Below are 24576 nucleotides of genomic sequence, written 5' to 3' on the forward strand. Positions count from 1 at the left end.
TTGTGGTACATTGTTCTGCTATTCATAGACACCTGCAGAAATATGGCCTTCATGGAAGAGTCGTCAGAAGAAAACCTCCCCTGCATCCTCATCATAAAAGTCAGCATTAGAAGTATGCAAAAAGATCTAAACAAGCCTGATGCATTTGGGAAACAAGTCCTGTGGACCTGATTAAGCTAAAATAGAACTCTTTGGCCTCAATAATGAAAGGTATGTGTGGAGAACATCTCGGCAACCATTAAGCATGGGGGTGGATCAATCCGGCTTTGAGGTTGTCTTGCAGCCAGTGGCACAGGGAACATTTCATGGGTAAAGGGAAGAATGTATTCAATAACATGTAAACAAATTATTGATGTAAACATAACAACCATCTGGGAAAAAAAACCTGAGGATGAAAAGACGATGCCTTGTACAAATGGATAATGATGCTAAACACTCGTCAAAGTACACAATAGACGACCTCAAAAGGCGTAAGCTGGAAGTTTTACAATGGCCCTCACAGTCCCCTGATCTGAACATCATTGAAAATCTGTGGCTAGACCACAAAAGAGCAGAGCATGCAAGACGGCCCAGGAATCTCACAGAACTGGGAGGATTATCCAAGAAACAATGGTTGAAAATCCCTCAAAGAAGAATTGAAAGACTCTTGTCTGGCTACAAAAAGCATTTACAAGCTGTGATACTTGCATAAGAGGGTGATACTATGTGCTAGTCATGCAGGGTGCCCAAACTAATTCATTGGCCCATTTTCCTTTTTTTAAATTTTTAAAATGTGAGAGATGGAAAAAATTTTTTTGCCTAAAATAGAAAGGAAATGTGCCATCTTTAACTTTAGGCCTTTCAGAGATCATTTCATCTTCAACTTGCTTACCTGTTCACAATAACAGTCATTTTGACCAGGGGTGCCCAAACTTTTACATCCCACTGTATATGTATCAATCTCCCGTAGGATCTCACATCATCTGTCTTTCAGTCTGTTTATCTTTCCATCCATACTAGCTCGGTTATATAGTGATGTTTATTTTTACTTGTCTAGTCACAGACCATCTTGGTAATGACTGCTATTTCTACCTGAATGGGTTTGTCACCCAGTTGAACACCAGATGTTCCTACGTTGCAGTCTTATAAGGGAACCTATATGGCAGTAGTGGTACAGCTGTGGAGCTGCTTGTCTCACACATAAAGGATTCCTATTTTGTAGAAATCCGATGTGCCAGTCATGAGAAATCTATAGTAGAAATCATATGCAAATCAGTATGGAAGAGCCCCGTAGGTGTGTCAACATACTGGTAAAAAGCTGTGCAGGTGCACTGACACACCCACTGTGCACTTCCATCTTGATTTACTTTTAACAAGTTCCCTTTTAAATGAGTATTCATCTTTCATTCCTGGGTCCACATGAGTTTTAAAATCCTGTAGTCATATCTTTATAGAGGAATTGTTGCTTGTTTAGGATACAATGCTCCAAATCCTCTGCACAACGTCAGCAGCTTACTGCAGACTGTGATCTTAGGCTACGTTCACATTTGCGGTGTGCGCCGCAGCGTCGCCGCCGCAACAAAACGCATGCGTCGTGCGGCCCTATCTTTAACATTGGCGCCGCATGTACATGCGTTGTAATGCGTTTTGGTGCGTTGTACGCCGCATGCGGCGTTAGGGCGCACCTGTCAGGGCGCGGCAAACGCAACATGTTGCATTTTTCGGGCGGCGCCGACCTTTTAAAAAACGCATGCGTCGTGTTTGCGTCGTGTTTGCGTCGTCGATGCGCCTTTTTCCCCATTGACTTGTATTGACAACGCAGACGACGCAAGTACTTGCGTCGTGGTGCGTTGTACGACGCATGCGTTTTCCAATAAAAAATGCAAAACATTGTCTAGACTTTTTTTTTTTGTGGGGGGGGGGGGGGGAGGATGAAGAATGACTCACTGCACAAAAAATGCATGCGTCGAAAAACGCTGCGTTTTTTGGTCAAAACGCAACTGCGTTTCCAAAAAACGCAGCGTTTTGCGCCGCATGCGTTGAACGCATGCGGCGCAAAACGCAGCGTTGTGCATGCGTTTTGCTGCGTTTTTGTTTGCGTTGTGCGTTGCAGCGACGACGCACACCGCAAATGTGAACGTAGACTTATAGAGTTTAGTGTCTGTATTACGCTCTCAAGCTCCCTCTAGTGGTGGACGCAGGCAGAATTTATAACTATTCTCTCTATAGTGTCTGCGTTACGCTCTCACGCTCCCTCTAGTGGTGGACGCAGGCAGAATTTATAACTATTCTCTCTATAGTGTCTGCGTTACGCTCTCACGCTCCCTCTAGTGGTGGACGCAGGCAGAATTTATAACTATTCTCTCTATAGTGTCTGCGTTATGCTCTCACGCTCCCTCTAGTGGTGGACGCAGGCAGAATTTGTAACTATTCTCTCTATAGTGTCTGCGTTATGCTCTCACGCTCCCTCTAGTGGTGGACGCAGGCAGAATTTATAACTATTCTCTCTATAGTGTCTGCGTTACGCTCTCAGCTCCCTCTAGTGGTGGACGCAGGCAGAATTTATAACTATTCTCTCTATAGTGTCTGCGTTATGCTCTCAGCTCCCTCTAGTGGTGGACGCAGGCAGAATTTATAACTATTCTCTCCATAGTGTCTGCGTTACGCTCTCAGCTCCCTCTAGTGGTGGACGCAGGCAGAATTTATAACTATTCTCTCTATAGTGTCTGCGTTATGCTCTCACACTCCCTCTAGTGGTGGACGCAGGCAGAATTTAAACCTATTCTCTCCATAGTGTCTGCATTATGCTCTCACGCTCCCTCTAGTGGTGGACGCAGGCAGGATTTAAACCTATTCTCTCCATAGTGTCTGCGTTACGCTCTCACGCTCCCTCTAGTGGTGGCCACAGGTGGAATTGAAACTATCTTTTTTATGGAGAGGACAGTATATTTTGGAGCTGGGTAAAAGAAGAGAAATAAAAAGGAACAATGACCCTTAGAAAGAAATAGTATGAAAATGATTAATTCAAGGAGAGGGGCACTTTTAGATAGCAGCTTGTGGCACAGTGTGTGAGTTTACAAGCTTTTGGACGGCTCTGCGAGTAGGAGCACAGGACCGATATAATCAGACAAAAGCCTTTTAACATGAGTCTCTTCCTGCCCAGACTTCACGTATAGCCGGCGAACGCAGAATGTGGTGAGCGCAGCAGTTTTTCGCCAGATACGACCTATAAGATAAACATGTGTTTAATATGAGTCCGCACCTATGAGCGCACGAGGTGTGACAGGGGGACGGCTGGACGGAGGGGCTCGCATTCCTCATCGCTGCTTTGTGCACTTGCCAAGGCGCTTCCCAGTGTTTTGTCTGCAGCTTGCCTTACACCAAGCTCGGGCCAAAATAACTTAATCAGCGCTACGAGCCAAAAAAAAAAAAAAAAAGGCCATAATGGGTTCAAATGTCAAACAAGAGGTAAAAATAAAGTCCCGGGATGCTGAGTAATTGGATTCCTTTGTTCGAGGGAAGGGTTTGTGAACCAGTCAAGATTAGGTGAAGGTCCTCGGAGTCGTTGGTCATATTGGACTATATGTTATGAGTTTGGGAACATTTTGTTTCTTTTTCTTGACTGCTTTTGGAAGACGATCCAGAAGTGTTCGGTTTCCCTACAGCGCTCCCGCAGGGTAAATGAAGCGTTACTCAGTACAGGAGAAGTATGGAACATGTCGGGTCCTCCAGAGTAAGACACTCACATTTCATTCACCCTGGTTAGGAGATAAGACTTCAAAAATGTCTGAATGTTGATTAGTGGATGGAGATCATCTGGTGGGACCCTCATCTTAAAGAAAACCTCACTCCACTCTGTGTACACGCATTAAACAGATGGGTCTATGGCCACCATCGTTTGGTTCCTCAAGGGTGGTTCTGCAGGGAAAATGAACACTTGCTATTGGGTTTTCCACACAGATCAAGATCCTACTACCTAGTCAGCTGGTATGCTTCATGTATGCGGCAGGAAAGGCGGCATTAAAGCACTGACCCTGCGGGTTCCTGTATAGACGAGACATCCTGACCCCATAGTCATCCTGACCCCCTGACCCCATAGTTCCTGGTGTGCTGAGATGGCCCTAATCACAGACTAGACGATGGCAACTCAGACCTAAGCTGCCTGAAAGACCCTCAAGGGATTCACGTTCTTCCTAAAGAACTGGAAGGCAGAGCAGGGTGCAAACTACCTACAGAAGGGAAAGTGTGCTGAGATGGAAAGATCCCAGAGTGAGTAAAACAAACCCATGAAATACAGAATAAAGGATTAATGACGGTACATACTGTTAGAGAATATGTCGCCCACTTCCTAAAAAGAAACAGAAGATAGGTGCAGGGTGAAGGACATAAACAGCACAGAGATAAACCCTAGCTGGTCTTTCACCGATTAGACTGAACTACAGCAGTATGGCTGATGATCACCAGCAGGAGGAAAGAATACACAGCCGCACCCGAAAGGCGATAGGGCAGACAAATGAGTAAATGAAAACACATTTTCTCTTTACACTTTTTGTATAAAGCATGGTGGCGGGACATTTCAGCAGCCTGACCCTCCAATGAGTCAGGTTGTGAAATTCAGACTACCCTAAACCCCCCAACAGACAATGCAGAAGAGCTGGAGTCACAGATCATCGCTATGTACTCGTGGAGCTGAACACCCACCGACGCGGCAAATGAACATTATCCAATGGAGGGGAGTTAATTTTTGTGCCACACACAACTTATGTCATCTTATTTCCAGCTGAGTGTTGCGATTGTCAAGTATTAAGAGAAGAAAAAAAAGTTTGCTGTCTTTTCAAAACAGCGCCACTCCTGTCGACAGGTTGGTTCCAGTATTGCAGCTTCAATAAATAACAGTTGTGGCGCCATTTCTGAAATAGAAGAAAGGTGACCATGTTTTTTTTTTTTTTTAAATATTAATTATGGGTATTCGTTTTTACATTCAACCCTGTATTGAATCTGGTAAGAAGTCCTGAATAAATAAATATGCATAATTAATATTATTATTTATTATTACAGCGCCATTTATTCCATGAATAACTCTATTTAACGACAATCCCATCAAATCTTTATGGCATACGACGTGTTTTCTTCAATAAGTAACATAATAAGACGTCGGATGTGATTGATATTCATCGCCGTCGGCCCCCTGTGATATTATCACGAGCAGAACATTTGTTTTTCTTTTCCAAACTTAAGCTTAAAAAAAATTGTGGGGGTTCTGTGTAAAATGCTGTTTATTTTGGGCCGAGTCCATGTAACGGCTTTTGATGTTGGGTCAAGCGCTCGGTGTAATCTGCGACCATTACCGTATGTGGACTTCACAATCTGCAGACCTGTGATGTAAATGGAAAATAAAGTACACCCCACCAGAATAATAATAAGGGGGCACACGCACATAAAAGACCGCCCAGAGGTCTGCAAAATAGGGAATGGGTATTTTTCCAAAGCCACCACTAGGAGGAGCTCACTTCAGAGATTTGCACCATACAGAGCTCCCTCTAGTGGTGGCTGCTGGCAGACAGTTTCATAATGTTGCGTTGTGAAGGAAAGCAGGGTTTTCTTTTTTTCCTGGGCCAAATGAGGCCGATTTTATCAATATATTGATAGAAAAGTTCATTAAATATAGTAAATATGTTGCTTCTTAGGTTTCCAAATATCAGATAATATATAATGTCTCCTTTATTTTCCTTTTTTTGCAGGTGATGAAAGAAGCATGTAGTAGTTTCGGTGGGACTGTGGACTCGGATGGACACTCTTCAAGTTCTCCCGTGCCAAAGACAGAAATAGAAAAGGTATTTAATTTATAATCTGATTTTATTATATTAATCAGTAATGTTTCTGGGGATTAACATTTTGAAGGGGGTTGTACGGTGAAAATTAAATGATCTCCTATCCGCAGAACTGCCTGCAGCCACCACTAGGGGGAGCTTAGAAGCCTTGTGCAAACAGTCTACAGAGTGAGCTCCCTCTAGTGGTGGCAGCAGGCAGCCAGAATTTTATCATGCAGATCTGGAGTAGTAATTAAGCTGATTGCAGGCGCCTTTATATATTTACGGTGCATTTTCTGCTTTCTTTCACTCAGAAATTGACAGAGAGGCCAAGCTCAGATGGAGAGTGTAATGTGGAGAATGGCACAGCAGCGGTTAATGGCAAGGAGCCCGGTATGTACATAATTTTATCACCTCATAAGCTTAAAGGGACACGTGTGCTCACAAGGACAGGGTGACAAATGGGTAGATTTACCCATGTAACTCAGTCTGTTTCAGTGTAGCTTGGCTTTGTCTTTATATAGGTCTTGTCCATTACTATAGTTTCAGCATAACAGCCTCTTCTCTTAAAGGGAATCTGTCAGTGGGATCAACCCTCCTAAGCCGTCTATATGGGTATGCAGATCATAGAAAGATGAAAAAAAAGAGACCTTGATATTTGCAATCCGATGTTTTATTCCAGAGATATCCACATTTTTCCTAATATGTAAATGAGCTGTTAAGATCTATGGGCCGGACATAGATCTCCCTGAGAATCGGCCTCCAGAGGTTAGTTTAAAGGAAAGGAGGAGTTACCAGTGTGAGACATGCAGATCAGGAGAGCAGCCGATCAGTCATTACATGTCTCACACTGGTAATGCCCCTTCATGTTTAATATAAAAGATCAGTGTCCCGCCCATAGATCCTAACCCCTCATTTACATATTAATAAAAACATGGATATCTCTGGAATAAAACATCGGATCACAGATATCAAGGTGTCATTTTATTCAGCTTCCTATGACCTACATGCCCATATAGGCGGCTCAGGAGATTCTTACATTGACCGATTCCCTTTAAAGTTGCCACCCGGGAGATCAGTTGATCTCCTTCATTTTGTGTCATTAAAGAATATTAGTAACCTTTCCCCAGCCTGAATGGCAGATAACAGTATACATTAGAGATGAGCGAATCCGTTTTCAGAACCCCGGTCCATCGGCCCGGTCAGGGCTTCGTGGCTTATGATTGGGAGTTGGGTGTTTCAATGCATTTTGGTAAACGCCACTGAATGGAACATGCTGCTTAGTAGAGCGGACACCCACCAATCAGATATTTTTGGCCATTGTTTTTTTTAAGTCCTAGTTGGCCCCCTTGAAAAGAGAGAATTCACATGTAAAGCATGTAGTCCTTTTGTTTTTTTAGCCACGCTATAAGAATGTATGCATTGTGGTGATTTATGGGAGATGGCTTCCCCTTATCTCCTCTGGGTAGACCACCCACCACCCAGCATCCTTACAGCTGTACAATTTCTCCTACTGTTATTCTTTACGGAGCATTGACTTCCTGGCGGGAGCCGATGTATAACTCTGAGGTTCCTGTGAGCCTGACCTCCTCCTCCGGCCAGTACTGGGGGTGGTGGTTTCCTAATTACCATTAGCTACGGAACTAGATTACGGAATATCAGAACTGGTTACCGTACTGAAAATCATTGATGCCATACGATAACTTGGTTGCATAATTTGTAAATGGATAATAATAATAATAATAATAATAATTTTATTTATATAGCGCCAACATATTCCGCAGCGCTTTACAAATTATAGAGGGGACTTGTACAGACAATAGACATTACAGCATAACAGAAATACAGTTCAAAACAGATACCAGGAGGAGTGAGGGCCCTGCTCGCAAGCTTACAAACTATGGGGAAAAGGGGAGACACGAGAGGTGGATGGTAACAATTGCTTTAGTTATTCGGACCAGCCATAGTGTAAGGCTCAGGTGTTCATGTAAAGCTGCATGAACCAGTTACCTGCCTAAGTATGTAGCAGTACAGACACAGAGGGCTAATACTGCATAAAGTGTATGAGAACATGATGCGAGGAACCTTTTTTTTTTTTTTTTATTATAAATAGGCCACACAGGGATCGTTAGGTTAATGCATTGAGGCGGTAGGCCAGTCTGAACAAATGAGTTTTTAGGGCACGCTTAAAACTGTGGGGATTGGGGATTAATCGTATTAACCTAGGTAGTGCATTCCAAAGAATCGGCGCAGCACGTGTAAAGTCTTGGAGACGGGAGTGGGAGGTTCTGATTATTGAGGATGCTAACCTGAGGTCATTAGCGGAGCGGAGGGCACGGGTAGGGTGGTAGACTGATACCAGAGAGGAGATGTAGGGTGGTGCTGAGCCATGGAGTGCTTTGTGGATGAGGGTAGTAGTTTTGTACTGGATTCTGGAGTGGATGGGTAGCCAGTGTAATGACTGGCACAGGGTAGAGGCATCGGTGTAACGGTTGGTGAGGAATATGATCCTGGCTGCAGCATTCAGGACAGATTGGAGCGGGGAGAGTTTTGCAAGAGGGAGACCGATTAGTAGAGAGTTACAATAGTCCAGACGAGAATGAATAAGTGAAACAGTCAGAGTTTTTGCAGAGTCGAAATTAAGAAAAGGGCGAATTCTAGAAATGTTTTTGAGATGCAGGTAAGAAGAGCGAGCCAGTGATCGGATGTAGGGGGTGAATGAAAGGTCAGAATCAAGGATGACCCCAAGGCAGCGGGCATGTTGCTTTGGAGTAATGGTGGAACCGCACACGGAGATGGCAATGTCAGGCAAAGGTAGGTTAGTAGAGGGAGAGAACACGAGGAGTTCAGTTTTTGACAGGTTTAGTTTCAGATAGAGGGAGGACATGATGTTAGAGACAGCGGTAAGACAATCACTGGTGTTTTCTAAAAAGGTCGGTGTGATATCGGGAGCAGAAGTGTATAATTGGGTGTCGTCAGCATAGAGATGGTACTGGAAACCAAATCTACTGATTGTTTGTCCAATAGGGGCAGTATACAACGAGAAGAGTAGGGGGCCTAGGACTGATCCTTGAGGAACCCCAACAGTAAGGGGAAGGTGAGAGGAGGAGGAACCAGCAAAACATACAGTGAAGGATCGGTCAGAGAGATAGGAGGAGAACCAGGAGAGAACGGTGTCCTTGAGGCCGATGGAGCGGAGCATAGTGAGGAGGAGCTGATGATCCACAGTGTCGAATGCTGCAGAGAGATCCAAGAGAATTAGCATGGAGTAGTGACCATTAGATTTAGCTGTTAGTAGGTCATTAGAGACTTTAGTGAGGGCAGTTTCAGTAGAGTGTAAAGAGCGGAAGCCAGATTGAAGAGGGTCGAGAAGAGAGTTATCTGAGAGATAGCGGGTAAGACGGGAGTGGACCAGGCGTTCGAGGAGTTTAGAGATGAAGGGAAGATTAGAGACAGGTCTATAATTAGCGGCACAGTTTTGATCGAGGGATGGTTTTTTAAGTAATGGATGTATGATGGCATGGGGGATCTTTAGCCAGATTTCACCATACAAACTGCATTACATTATTAAATGGCTTTCTTAGACCTGATGAGGCTGGTATAATTACTTTGAAAATCCACCTCCAAAAAGGATATTGAGATCAACATTTTATGAATCCTCTTGGTTCCATAAAAGGTTCAGTTTTATATCAGGCAGGGAAAAATTTTGCAGCAATACATTTTCAAAGTAAATACATCAATACCATCAGGTCTAAGTTATTATCTATTTTATAATGTGTGCAGTTTGAAGTATGAAATCTGGTGACAGATCCCTCTGCCATTGGCCGATCACAATCAGTCCCGACGCCCCCGTACACATACATGTTCAGCTTGGCACAGTGAGCGAGCGTTACAATGGGGAGAAGGTAGTCATCCGCTGTCAGTCACCTCATGCCCAGTCTCCCATCATCTGTCAGGGAGGGTCTGTAGATGCAGGTAAAGAAGCTGCGGAGACACCATCACGTGTTTCTCGACGCAAGCAGTGAATAGCCAGGCCTTTCCCCGGGAAGGAACAACCACGGGAAGGGCAGCATCCTATGAAGGAAAGCCACCTATGCCAAGCATGGTATCCATCCACAGACAGCTGTTTCGGGGTGTTTGCCCCTCATCAGTGTGGAGTAGGAATCTGGCTATTAGGAGCAGTGCCTAGTAAAAAGGCTATAAAGGCACAGATGATTGGCCTCGGGGAGACCAAAACAGCTGTCTGTGGATGGATACCATGCTTGGCATAGGTGGCTTTCCTTCATAGGATGCTGCCCTTCCCGTGGTTGTTCCTTCCCGGGGAAAGGCCTGGCTATTCACTGCTTGCGTCGAGAAACACGTGATGGTGTCTCCGCAGCTTCTTTACCTGCATCTGCATATTTCCCATAAGGGATGGGGGCAGTGTTCTGGAATCACTGCGTTGAGAAACACGTGATGGTGTCTCCGCAGTGTTGGATGTTTTGGTCTCCCCGAGGCCAATCATCTGTGCCTTTATAGGGAGGGTCTGTAGGCCCCCAAACACATTGTTATTGACTGGCCCCTCATATAACACCACGGTGGTCTGTCTCTTCTCTAATATGTATGGGGGAATTAAATTTTAAAGGGGATGACTATCACCTGTTCACATCCTCGTGCGCCCTGTTTTTTTGACAACCCAGTTATCATATGAATTAAAGGGGTTTTGCATACTGATGGCATATCTTAAGGATAGGTTATTCATTTCACCGACATCCGGTACCCACCGCCAAACAACTGGGCCTTCCTCACCCTCCCAGGGTCCAGAGTTGAGTCTCCACCGCTGCTCCCGGTGTCTGTAATTGTCTGCAGCGCTGATGTCACTTTGACAGCGCTGCAGCTAATAATTGAGTTCAGCGGCTCCACCTGAGTTGATAACACGAGCCGCTCGGAGTTGTCGACTTGCAGCTCTGTAGACATTAAGAAACGCAGCAATCGGCGGTGGAGACTCAGCGCTGGACCCTTAGAGGGTGAGCAAAGCGCAGTTTCTTTTTATAAAAACAAAAGCCGGGGGACAGATGTTTTCTGAAGCCAGAAAACCCCTTTAATACTTCGTCTTTTACAGTCGGTTACGCCACTGATTGAATTTTTCATCTCTTTTAAGCCGAACAATTGCTGCTACCTTAGAATGGATCTCGAAGGGTTCCCTATTGATTTCCTGCTGTCCTTAATCCTGTTTCTGTCAAATCGGCAAACACGCGGCCTTATCTTCTCAGAGGCAGAAGTATGGCCTCGGGAGCAGACAGCAGAGCGGTTACAGGCTCCTCGGAAATGAATGTTGCATTGTCCGCCGTCACCGCATCCATTTATATGTCAGCTTGTGGTGGAACATTAATGGGAAATCCTCAAATTAAAGACCCATCAGTGTCCCATCAGTGGATGATATGTCATCCTTATGTCGCAGTTACACCACCGTCACTGTGTCCTTAATGTATCTGTAGTATGAAGTAATGGCCTGCCAGAATTTAAAGGGCACTACCATTATGTAGTCAGCAGAGAATGCCCTTAACTCCCGTCCATAGTGAGCGCGAATTTTGGGTTACGAATAGGGACTGCACCTCTCCTCATAAAGTCTTCTCATAACTCTACATTCAACGTTGGTGGCCTTCTAATACATTTTTTTTTTGTGTTATTTGCATTTACCACTTCTCATAGCCACACTTCTACCTTTCTTGTTCCTGGTGATTTTTTTCCTTTGTCATGAAGATATCGTTAGTGTAGATTTGTAATCTGCTATACTGCAGACATAACTTCCCGTGATCGATTCAGAACACGTTCAAATAATAGCCATCTAGACTGCATGTTCCCCATGGAGCTGAAAATATCATATAAGAATGCAGGGATATAGTAAGTGATTGGTTGCAAGTATAAAAATCCCTTGATGCATACTGCTTGTCTACATTATCTGTCTGTGCTGTGTGTAGATTTTAAAGTGTATTGTATGTTATGCTCCTGCAAACTGCTCCCCTGCCACCTGCTTGAAAAAACTGACAAAGCTGAGAGAAAGTTATCACAAGCAGGAGGCAGTGGAGACGGTTACACAAACTGTGAATCACGATGTGGTGTAGCCTACGCCTACCTCACAAATAGGACTCAGGGCAGTGCCGTAGCAATACTACATCCCCTTTGACTGAGGCATTATTAGGTGAATCCTATTAATTTGGGGCAGGCCCTTTTCTGTTCCTCATGACTGTGCCCAGTGCATGGAGCAACGTCCGTAGAGACACGGTTGGGGGAGTTTGGTGTGGGAGCACAGATCAAGACTTTTTGGCCCCACAGAGTCCTGACCTCAGCCCCATCCAATCACCCACCTCTGAAGCGGAAATTATGAGTCCGACCTCTCCTCATCTTCCCAACTACAGTGATGGATTTCAATAATTGGTCATTAGTAATTGTCAAAATGTGAATGTTCCTTTTAGTTGTAAATACATACAGCATATAATAATAGCATTTCATCAGTAGATTCAGTCTGTCCTGGTTAGTGTTCGTTGTGGTCACCGTCATGGCCCCCATTAATCACAATGAATATTACGTGGTGTCATTCTTCCTGCATGGCAATACAGAAGGAGCCAAGACGCGCCGGTCACAGACATTCCTCTGGAGTGTGGCATTGCTGGCAGCACACTACCATCAGGGACGTAGGCGACATACATCACCGTGGGAAAATCACCAGCAGCCGTGTCGATGTCTAATTTTATTTTGTTTTTCATCATTTGTATTGACCCCGCACTTGTGTGTTTTTTGCGTTGTGGCCATTTGTTTGCCCTGTGATTACAGGTGTATGTGCGTCTCATGTGGGTAAAGAGGACTTACTGGCTCTGCCGACCTCTCGATTTTGGTAAACGCCTGTGTTCCCCATGAAATGAATTTAGAACATCTATTTTTTTAGGTTCTTTAAGAAACATTAGTCTGTTCCTCTTGCTCTTCCTCTTCGAATGCCCAGTAAATTAATATTACTATTGTCGTACACCTTTATAGCCAAAAGTGTTGGCACCCTTGAAATTGTTCCACGTTTTATTATTTCCTTGTGTGTATTGGAACAACACAAAAAAGCTGAAGAGAGAAGGCAAATTGGACATAATTTCACACAAAACCCCCAATAATGTTGACTGATAGTTCGCGCTGAGACTGTAGGACCATTTGAGTGTCTTTACCCCTTGATTGTTGCTGCTTATCCACCATCCGGACTATCCTGCGTTACAACCTTTCATGAATTTTTCTCTGCCGTCCACGTCCAGGGAGATTCGCTACAGTGCCATGGGTTGTAAACTTCTTGATTATGTCGCACACCATGGACAAAGGAACATAAAGATCTCTGGAGATGGACTTGTAACCTTGAGATTGTTGATATTGTTCAACAATTTGGGTTCTCATGTCCTCATCGGACCATTATCTTCTCCTTTTTATGTTCTCCTTGCTTAGTGTGGCACACACACAGACACACAATGCAAAGATTGAGTCAACTTCTCCCCTTATTATCTGGTTGCAGTTTCAGGTGTGATTTTCATATTGCCCGCACCTGTTACTTGCTACAGGTGAGATAGAACGAGCATCACATGCTTGAAACAAAATTGTTTACTCACAATTTTGAAAAGGTGCAATGTAATTAGAAATAATGTCAGTCCTCTGGACTGTCTGCCATTGATTTGGTCGATGACTGATTACCCATGATTGCTGCAGACAATGATTGGCCTCATCCGTCTATATCAACTTGGACCAATTTTTTAAATTGGAAAATGCCTTTACGGTGAATCTTGATGTCTGTGATGTACAGGCCGACCATCGGTCTCCTTACCTGATCTTGGCAGCCTCCTATAGGCCTATGAGGCTTATCAAGTTTGGGTCAGGAGACCTTCAGCCGGAGACCGTATATCACAATGAATGTCTGAATTCATCGCCCTACAATCCCATTATGGCTTCACTTGGGAGCAAAAGATGATTTGGGCATCATTAGGGCAGTGCCCATGTTCTCATGGCTAGTGTTGGAGGACAAAATACACAATAAGACATATACAAGACCTTTGTCAAGCCTCTTGCATATACCTTCATTTTTTGAGATTTTGGAAGCCAGCGTCTGGAGATACGAGGCTTATTGTGCTTTTGTGTCTGGCGGATCCCATCAGTATTTTACACTTTTCATTATCTGTCATAATGTTATTATTTAACCCAACCCATAGCTCTAATGGTGGCTCATGCACTTTAATTCCCTGAGTTGTAGGTCACTCTGTCTACCCCGGGGTACTGTCATTTATTTGGCTTATAGTTGACTAGTCCAGAGGGCATCTACTAGATTAACAAAAGAGATCTTCAAGAGGAAGAAGTGGGAGACACCCTAGTGCCACCACCGGAGGTAGCTAGCCTGTCAGTCGATGTACGACCCTATATTAAGCCTTGCCACATGATGTTTAGCCAAACCAGTCCTCCAAATGGAAGTGACACCCATCTGTAGACAGTTGTTTTGTGGGATCCTAGATAGTTGGTACTAGAGAGACGCTCATGATGCCTTGTGCTACCTACTGGAGGTAGCTACCAGGGCTGTGGAGTCGGTAAGCCAAAACTCCGACTCCTCAATTTCCAAGACTCCGACTCCACCAAAATGGACTCCGACTCCACAGCCCTGGTAGCTACCTTTTAAGTCAAGGTTGATTCTTTAACCAGCCACACCACATGATATTTAGCCAAAGCAGTTGTCCAAATGAAAGACATCCATCTGCAGACAACTGTTTTGGGAACTTTTGCCTCACGTTGGAGCAGAGAAGGATACTGGTTGGCTAGATAGGTGGCACTTAATGAAGAGGAAGATCTCCGGGAGGAAGAACTCTAGCTCCGTAGTGCCTCCTACTGAAGGTAGCTACCCTGTGTCAATGTATGACCTTTTAACGAACCTTAGAACATATTTTGCCAGCCAGTCATCCAAATGGTAAAGACCTACAGCTGTTTGGGAGGATCTTAGAGAGCTGGTAGTAGAGAGCCACTCTTCTTCCTTCTTAAAGACGAATATCTGCAGGAGGAAGAAATCCGGCTCCATCTACTGAAGATAACTGCCCTATAAGCCAACTAATGACCCTCTGATCAGTCATGCCACATGATAGTTCATCAATCCAAAGACCCATGTGTAGGCAGCTGTTTCGGGAGATCTTGCCTCTCATGATGCCTAGCAGGATAGCGGATAGTTAGACTGCACTAGAAAACCACCATTCTTCCTTCTTGAAGAGCTAATTTGCGTAGTCTGGCCTTTAATTTTTCTTAGACCTTTCGATGGTCTCCACAAGGAGAGACCCTAAACCCAAAACCTAGATTTCTAAGAGGGATGTTTTACAGACGATTGGTGATTTTCAGATATCTCTTCTCAAGAATGTACAGATGTAGAAGACCAAGTTTACTAAATACTTTGTTCCCCCCCCCCCAGTAAAAAGGAAGAAAAGTGGCACAAAAGCCGAAGCTAAAGGTGCAGTAACCAAAGTAACGGGGAAGAAAATAACAAAAATAATCGGTCTGGGAAAGAAGAAGCCGAGTACAGATGAGCAGACGTCATCGGCAGAAGAAGATGTTCCAACGTGTGGTAAGATGTGCCGAGTGCTTGATGTCTGATTGTAGGAAGCTGCAGCCATGTTGTCCGCTCTAAACCTTTTTATATCCGGCTTCTTCTAAGGTTACCTAAATGTCCTGAGCAACAACCGGTGGCGGGAGCGATGGTGCCGGGTCAAAGACCACAAACTCATCTTTCATAAAGACCGGACAGATCTTAAGACGCACATAGTGTCCATACCTCTAAGAGGATGTGAAGTCATCCCAGGACTCGACTCTAAGCATCCGCTGACGTTCCGTCTTCTCCGGAATGGACAGGAGGTGGCCGTGCTCGAGGTATGTCTATCTGACAGGTTGCATAGTAATAACAACCATCATGCAAAAGTACAACAGTCGTCCCAAAGTAGGAGAAAACTGCATCTAAAGAATCCCCTGTGCTGTTTATTTAAGGCGATATGTCACCAGATTTCACAATACACATTGCTTAAAAAGATTTTTAGACCAGATGAGGCTGATGTATTTACTGTGAAATTCCCATGTCAGATTGGCTGTATAATCCTGATATAAGAATTAGCTTTTTAGAAGTCCAGCTATAGAAGGAGAGAACTCATGTCTCCAAGCCTCCGTCCACCAACCTGACTGACAACGGCAGCTTATACTGAGCTGTGTGTGATCTCTGCAGCATGGAGGAGGGAAATGAGGAGCTGTCAATCAGGCAAGGAGTGGGAGATTCAGCAGCTGAGAAGAGTAGGGACACTGAGGAACAGTAATGGACAAACCTGAAAAGTAAAGTTTGGGGTCTGTACTGAACACTCACTGTTTGGGCTTGGACTTCTCCAGGAAGTCCGTGTTACTGTTCAGGTTCGGCACCACGAACGTTGGGTGTTTCCCGCGTTGTTGTGCAGAAACACCGGCGGCTCTGATCTGCGGTAAGATTATTACTGTCAGTCAGAGCGCCAGCAGATGTGACCGGCGGTAAAAGTTTACCTCTGGTTAGAGGCATCAGTTGATGTGAGTACTCCCATCAGCTTCAAGCTTCTGCCCCTAATAACAGCGAGAGCAGGCATGGCTGATGGGAGTATTCATCAGCTGGCGCCTGCGCTGTAAATAAATTTAAAAACCATTACGTTGAGTCTTTATACTTTGATAACCAGCATGACAAAATTGACAGCTGCGTGCTACAACCCTCAGCTGTCAATATGTATGTATGGCTAGTTATCAAGAATAGAGGGGTCCCCATACCGTTTTTTGACAATCAGCTAAGCTAAAGCAGACAGATGGGGGGCTTGTGTTCTCAGGCTGGTAAGGGGATTTTCACCACTCCTTCTTCCCCACAGCCTAAAAATAGAGTATCATAGATGCCCAAGAAATGACCCATCTATTAGTTGCGCCAATTCTCGCTCTTTACCTGGCTCTTCTCACTTGCCCTGTAGTGGTGGCAAGTGGAGTTCATATTTGTGGGGGTTGATGTCACCTTTGTATGGCCTGGTGACATCAAGCCCACGGATTACTAATGGAGAGGCGTATCTAAGACACCTATCCATTACTAACCACATAGTCTTATTGTCAGTAGAAAAACACCCATAAAAAAACTCCTTTATTTGAAATGAAAATGCATACCATTTTACAAATTTATTTTAAAATAATAAACAATTATACACACCTTACACCCATTCCATTAAAGCCCATTCCATTGGATTTTTGAAGTCCATACTCTAGACTCATAACTCTTGTGTGCAGAAGACTTTTCAGTAGTCTCATCATCACAGACAGGATTACAATGAGTCAACAACACAGGAGCCACCATTCACAATAGGTGATGTCACAGCTCACCTCCTCCTCCTGTACAATGACTGATAACACAGGATAAACAATAGGGGATGTCACAGCTCACCTCCTCCTGTACAATGACTGATAACACCTCTATATACAGTAGATAACACATGAGCCACCATTCACAATAGGTGATGTCACAGCTCACCTTCTCCTCCTCCTGTACAATGACTGATAACACCTCTCTATACAGTAGAGAACACAGGATCCACCATTCACAATAGGTGATGTCACAGCTCACCTCCTCCTCCTGTACAATGACTGATAACACCTCTCTATACAGTAGATAACACAGGATCCACCATTCGCAATAGATGTTACAGCTCACCTCCCTCTCCTGTACAATGACTGATAACACCTCTATATACAGTAGATAACACAGGATCCACCATTCACAATAGGTGATGTCACAGCTCACCTCCTCCTCCTGTACAATGACTGATAACACCTCTATATACAGTAGAGAACACAGGATCCACCATTCACAATAGGTGATGTCACAGCTCACCTCCTCCTCCTGTACAATGACTGATAACACCTCTCTATACAGTAGATAACACAGGATCCACCATTCGCAATAGATGTTACAGCTCACCTCCCTCTCCTGTACAATGACTGATAACACCTCTATATACAGTAGATAACACAGGATCCACCATTCACAATAGGTGATGTCACAGCTCACCTCCTCCTCCTGTACAATGACTGATAACACCTCTCTATACAGTAGATAAAACAGGATCCACCATTCGCAATAGATGTTACAGCTCACCTCCCTCTCCTGTACAATGACTGATAACACCTCTATATACAGTAGATAACACAGGATCCACCATTCACAATAGGTGATGTCACAGCTCACCTCGTCCTCCTGTACAATGACTGATAACACCTCTATATACAGTAGATAACACAGGATCCACCATTCACAATAGGTGATGTCACAGCTCACCTCCCCCTCCTGTACAATGACTGATAACACCTCTATATACAGTAGATAACACGGGATACACCATTCACAATAGGTGATGTCACAGCTCACCTCCTCCTGTACAATGACTGATAACACCTCTATATACAGTAGATAACACAGGATCCACCATTCACAATAGGTGATGTCACAGCTCACCTCTCCCTCCTGTACAATGACAGATAACACCTCTGTATACAGCAGATAACACAGGATCCATCATTCACAATAGATGATGTCACAGCTCACCTCCTCCTCCTGTACAATGACTGATAACACCTCTGTATACAGCAGATAACACAGGATGCACCATTCACAATAGGTGATATCACAGCTCACCTCCTCCTCCTGTACAATGACTGATAACACCTCTATATACAGTAGATAACACAGGATCCACCATTCACGATAGGTGATGTCACAGCTCACCTCTCCCTCCTGTACAATGACAGATAACACCTCTGTATACAGCAGATAACACAGGATGCACCATTCACAATAGGTGATGTCACAGCTCACCTCCTCCTCCTGTACAATGACAGATAACACCTCTGTATACAGCAGATAACACAGTATCCACCATTCACAATAGGTGATATCACAGCTCACCTCCTCCTCCTGTACGATGATTTTTACCGAGATTAGCGACGGCCCACTAGGGTCAGTACAGTCTGTAGCTGCTGTTCTTCATGTAACGGACAGGAAGTAGGAGTCTAATATTAGACCCAGTGGGAAAATGGCAAGATTTTTGTTTCATTTTACTTTTTTTCTTTTTATAGGTCGTGAAATAAAAAAATGTTATCAAAATTTGCAATAAAACAAACAAAAGAACATTTAAAACCCGATTATAAATGGGTAACTTTCCATTCCATGTAATAATAAGGCTAGGCGTTATCTCGGCACTAATGGCGGAAGGTGCGTGGAGATTTGGTGGAGACCTTGGTGTCGGGAGCTACCTGGGGAGAAATGCCAATGAACTCTCCTCCAGAAGGAAGGAAGCGGCCTCCTTTCTGCCCCCTACAGGAGACTTGTAATAACACTGCTCCTGTATTTGTCCTTAGGCTTCGTCGTCAGAAAACATGGGCAGGTGGATCGGAATCTTACTGGCGGAAACAGGTTCCTCTACAGATCCCGGAGCTCTGCACTACGACTACATCGACGTGGACACCACGGCCAACGTCATCCAGACAGCGAAGCAGTCCTTCTGGTAAGGAGAGAGACCATACATACACCCAGGGGCTGGGTCTCTGTGCAGCTGGAGTTTGTTACAGTGTGTCAGGGCAGCTGATGGGTTCTACTATTTAGGCAGAGTATATCTCTGGAATGTTTGCGCTCACTGACAGCAAGCAGAGGCGTGCGGTGGGTCGCATGGGTGTCTGATGCCTGGGTATTTTTTCACCTAAGATGCTCTCACATATATTGAAGCTAAAAAGTACACATTTTATGACTGTTTTGTGGGAAGTTGCCAAGTACGACCTTAATTATCCATTTATAAGCCGCTAATGTCTGTTCTTGTTACTTTGGAGGTGATGTGTTTTCTTATAATCCGCCTTCTCTGTCCGGTCTAATTAAGTGTACTTCAGTCGAGCAGGTCAGCACCACAGTTTAAATAAATAATAAGAATATAGCGGTCTAGATGGAGCGCTGATGACAGAGGCCAGCGAGGCACAGTTTTAGAGGTTTAGAATCTTTAATCACAACGCGTTTCAACAACCAATCGCTGTCTTCTTCAGGTAACAATATATAAAAAGGGAAGAGTGAAGTATTTAAAGGGACAAAGACCAACAAAAATTGACAAAAAGTAATAAATAACCAGTAAGATAGTGTACACAAAATGCAACTATACTATAAAATATTACAAACCAAAATAGAAATGAAATATATATAGTGTAAGAATAGCATGATCAACAACCATAATACACAGTTAAAAGAACAGACGAAAAAATCAGAAGTATATATATAAAATAAGATAAATGTTACATTATTTAGCCACATTTTCCAAACCACAGTTTGGCTTCTTTACCACGTCCACTCCTGATTTCATTTAAACACGATAAAATGAAGGTAATTTCCAGCATCTGCCCCAATTATTCATCTCCAAACCAAACACATATGCGCGGATTCTCTTCTGCGTAGCGCCACCTAGTGGTGTTGTGCGGATTTTTCTGTGCAGCGCCACCTAGTGGTGTTGTGCGGATTCTCTTCTGTGCAGTGCCACCTAGTGGTGTTGTTCGGATTCTCTTCAGTGCAGTGCCACCTAGTGGTGGTGTGCGGATTCTCTTCTGTGCAGTGCCACCTAGTGGTGGTGTGCGGATTCTCTTCTGCGTAGCGCCACCTAGTGGTGTTGTGCGGATTCTCTTCTGTGCAGCGCCACCTAGTGTTGTTGTGTGGATTCTCTTCTGTGCAGCGCCACCTAGTGGTGTTCTGCGGATTCTCTTGTGCATTTACTGACCAATTACTGAGCGTGTGAACGTGGCCTTACATGCGCTGCACATCCTCCTTATATTGATGTGAGTAGGAGGCGGGTGTGCAGTGGCCTCTACAAGTAGACGGAGCAGCTCCACAACTGAGTATCTCCAGCCGCCGACAGCGGGGGCGCCGGGTATCGGACCCCAGACAATCATTGATGACCTATCCTAAAGAAAGGCCATCAATGTAAAAGTAGTAGACAACCGCTTTAAAGGGTTGCCCACATGTACATTAAATACGTCTTCAGGGGTTAGAAATGGCGCCACCATCTGCTTCTGTCTGATATTGCAACTCAACCCCTTTCACTTAATTGGGTTTTCCAGTTTTAGAAAACCTGTCCCTTGGGTCAAATTTGTTTAAAAAAAATATGTGAACTGTGCTTCACTCATGCTCCTTCGGTCCCACGCTAAGCCTCTGCTCCCGGTGTCTGCAACTCTGTCACCACGTCAGCAGCGCTGCAGCCAATCTATGAGCTCTGTGGCTCTGCCCGATACTCATAGCCGCTGAGCTCTGTGATTGGCTGCAGAGAGTGAGGCCAGTGCCGGACCAGAGGAGGGGGAGTAGATCTATTTATTTTTTCTAAACCTCTGCAATACTAAGAACAGTCTACAGACAAGCGAGGAGCTCGATGTGACACCACCACACTGACCGCAGTCATGTCCGTGGCCGGAGCTCGGGGTCATGGTGATCGTCATCTTCTCTTAATAACACTTCTCCTTCCTTGTTGTGTTTTTTCTATTTTTCAGTTTCATGAACAGAAGAGTTATATCCACTAACCCCTATCGTGAAGCTCCCACAAATGGCTACTCCTGCCCCAGCGGAGCGGCCCTCCACTATGACGACGTGCCGTGCATTAATGGACTGGTAAGGAATCGGCAGATATCCATCTTCTGGTGTCTTTTCTGAAGATACTGTGCACTATGGGGTCCATTACCCCCCAAAAAATGATGCAACAATGTTGATCTAATGATGAACATCATAATAAATCAGTGGGGTCTGTCATTGGGGGGAATATCTGGAGGCCTTGCAGGACCTGGCCCCTCGCCCTGTAGGACCTGGCCCCTCGCCCATGCAGGACCTGGCCCCTCGCCCATGCAGGACCCCGCCCGTGCAGGACCCAGCCCCTCGCCCGTGCAGGACCCGGCCCCTCGCCCGTGCAGGACCCGGCCCCTCGCCCGTGCAGGACCTGGCCCCTCGCCCTGTAGGACCTGGCCCCTCGCCCATGCAGGACCTGGCCCCTCGCCCATGCAGGACCCCGCCCGTGCAGGACCCGGCCCCTCGCCCGTGCAGGACCCGGCCCCTCGCCCGTGCAGGACCCGGCCCCTCGCCCGTGCAGGACCCGGCCCCTCGCCCGTGCAGGACCCGGCCCCTCGCCCGTGCAGGACCCGGACCCTCGCCCCTGCAGGACCCGGCCCCTCGCCCCTGCAGGATCCGGCCCTACGAGTATTGCATTGGATGAGAGCCACAGTGCTCCAGCAGGGGATGTCCTGAGGTTTCGGCAGCTGCACCCCCTGGTTATCGGCTTCCTCTCAGGACAATGTCCTCTTTCTCTGCAGCTATGGGGTCTTGGGGTCGGTGGCTGACCATATGGCTTTGTGCACTGTGTGTCCCTTGTTTTCTTCTGTCTCCTCCATGTTCCTCTCCCTAATAGTGAAGCTATGTGTGTTTACAGTGGCGGCCGGACGAGGACTATTCCTGTAAGAAGGGAGAAGAGGTGCTCTATGATGAGGCAGATGTGTACGATAACTTACCATCTCCAAAAATCTTTGCACGCAACCCGCCGACCGACAAAAAGCCCAATAGGTTTTCCTCTGAGAAACTTTCTCCTAACCACTACAAATCTCCTGTCTCATCCAGTCTGTCCTGTCCGCCTGTCACTAACAACTCTCCGCCTGTGGGGAGGGCGCCCTCCGGCTCCGCTTCTCAGGTACTGCACTGCACGTTCCTTGTGTCTTGTCTCTCCTGCATGTGTACGGCTGCGTGCTCGGGGCCCGTGCTTCGGGGTAGGTGACGCCTGCTATGATTTTTGGGTGACGTCCTAGGTTTTATTCTTCATAGTCATGTCGATCTTCATAACTCTCATTTTTCTCGTTTCTCCCTATATTGGCAGACTAATGCTTGGTAGAGTAAAGGAACATGAAGGAATGGTGGGGGGTTAGGGGTTTAGAGATGGGCACAAAGTTTTGCACCACCCTGGTCTGGAGTTTACTTTGTACTACATGGCAAACTTCTGGGAATGTCCAAAATCCTAAACACCGGGTGACACAGTGTGACGTCATGTGTGGCCTCATCATTACATGTATCATGCGAACTGGACTTAGGTCGAGGGTCCTGCAAGTCTCTTTGCTCCCCTCTTATCTCACCAAATGCAGCCAAGAGGGCTCGAGAGCCTCTGATTAGGGTCCTCACCTCTTTACAAAGAGCGCCTCTCCCTCTGGAGGACTAGTCCTGCCCTGCATTACACAGAACACCCAGAATGTTTAATGAGAATCGTGTAATGCTTTATTTGCCCCCTGGAGGCGCTGCAGGAAAACTGCACACTTATTGCCAAGTTTCCCAAAGAATATTAATTTCTCTTATAGCGAGCACAGTTGCAGCCGCCGGCTTCCAGCAGCTGTAAAAAAAAAAAAAAAATCTACTTACCTTCCTGCGCACCCTTGTTGCATCTCGTTCACTCCGGCACCAGCAGCTCTTCCAGCTGAGCGATCACGTGGCCCCGCTCATTAAGGTAATGAATATTCACGCCTCTCCACTCCCACAGGTGTGGAGTGAGTATTCATTACCTTAATGAGCAGGGACACGCTCGGTCGGAAGAGCTGCTGGCACTGGAACGAGATGCAGCGAGGGCGTGTAGGGAAGGTAAGTTGTTTTGTTTTTTTAATGGGAACCATGCTTACAAGTATGGGGATAAGGAGCCATGCATACAAGGACAGCGATGGGAGAACAATGCATACAAGGACGGGACCGGGAGCCATGCCTACCAGGATAGGGATGAGGGGACAATGCATACAAGGACGGGACGGGGAGCCATGCCTACCAGGATAGGGATGAGGGGACAATGCATACAAGGACGGGACGGGGAGCCATGCACACCAGGTTAGGGATGAGGCCACAATGCATACAAGGACGGGACGGGGAGCCATGCACACCAGGATAGGGATGAGGGGACAATGCATACAAGGACGGGACGGGGAGCCATGCCTATCAGGATAGGGATGAGGGGACAATGCATACAAGGACGGGACGGGGAGCCATGCACACCAGGTTAGGGATGAGGCCACAATGCATACAAGGACGGGACGGGGAGCCATGCACACCAGGATAGGGATGAGGGGACAATGCATACAAGGACGGGACGGGGAGCCATGCCTACCAGGATAGGGATGAGGGGACAATGCATACAAGGACGGGACGGGGAGCCATGCCTACCAGGATAGGGATGAGGGGACAATGCATACAAGGATAGGACGGGGAGCCATGCACACCAGGATAGGGATGAGGGGACAATGCATACAAGGACGGGACGGGGAGCCATGCCTACCAGGATGGGGATGAGGGGACAATGCATACAAGGACGGGACGGGGAGCCATGCCTACCAGGATGGGGATGAGGGGACAATGCATACAAGGGTAGGACGGGGAGCCATGCACACCAGGATAGGGATGAGGGGACAATGCATACAAGGACGGGACGGGGAGCCATGCACACCAGGTTAGGGATGAGGGGACAATGCATACAAGGACGGGACGGGGAGCCATGCCTACCAGGATAAGGATGAGGGGACAATGCATACAAGGACGGGACGGGGAGCCATGCACACCAGGATAGGGATGAGGGGACAATGCATACAAGGACGGGACAGGAAGCCATGCTTACCAGGATAGGGATGAGGGGACAATGTATACAAGGACGGGACGGGGAGCCATGCCTACCAGGATAAGGATGAGGGG

The 24576-nt window shown here is 45.9% G+C and overlaps 1 protein-coding gene across 3 annotated transcripts in view; it reads left to right on the top strand.

Moving 5' to 3' along the window:
• Nucleotides 1–24576, top strand: part of AFAP1 (actin filament associated protein 1) — a 127811-nt gene that overhangs the window by 93975 nt on the left and 9260 nt on the right. For 2 of the 3 annotated variants that reach the window (XM_069744774.1, XM_069744771.1), the window contains exons 7-13: nt 5721–5813; nt 6104–6182; nt 15235–15387; nt 15478–15689; nt 19218–19363; nt 21372–21489; nt 22298–22552. In XM_069744774.1, the coding sequence (XP_069600875.1) occupies nt 5721–5813; nt 6104–6182; nt 15235–15387; nt 15478–15689; nt 19218–19363; nt 21372–21489; nt 22298–22552 (1056 nt within the window). The remainder of the gene's footprint in view (nt 1–5720; nt 5814–6103; nt 6183–15234; nt 15388–15477; nt 15690–19217; nt 19364–21371; nt 21490–22297; nt 22553–24576) is intronic. The other variant, XM_069744773.1, reaches the window with a different exon arrangement.

The sequence above is a fragment of the Ranitomeya imitator genome, chromosome 1, assembly GCF_032444005.1.
Source record: "Ranitomeya imitator isolate aRanImi1 chromosome 1, aRanImi1.pri, whole genome shotgun sequence".
NCBI classification, from domain to species: Eukaryota; Metazoa; Chordata; class Amphibia; order Anura; family Dendrobatidae; genus Ranitomeya; species Ranitomeya imitator.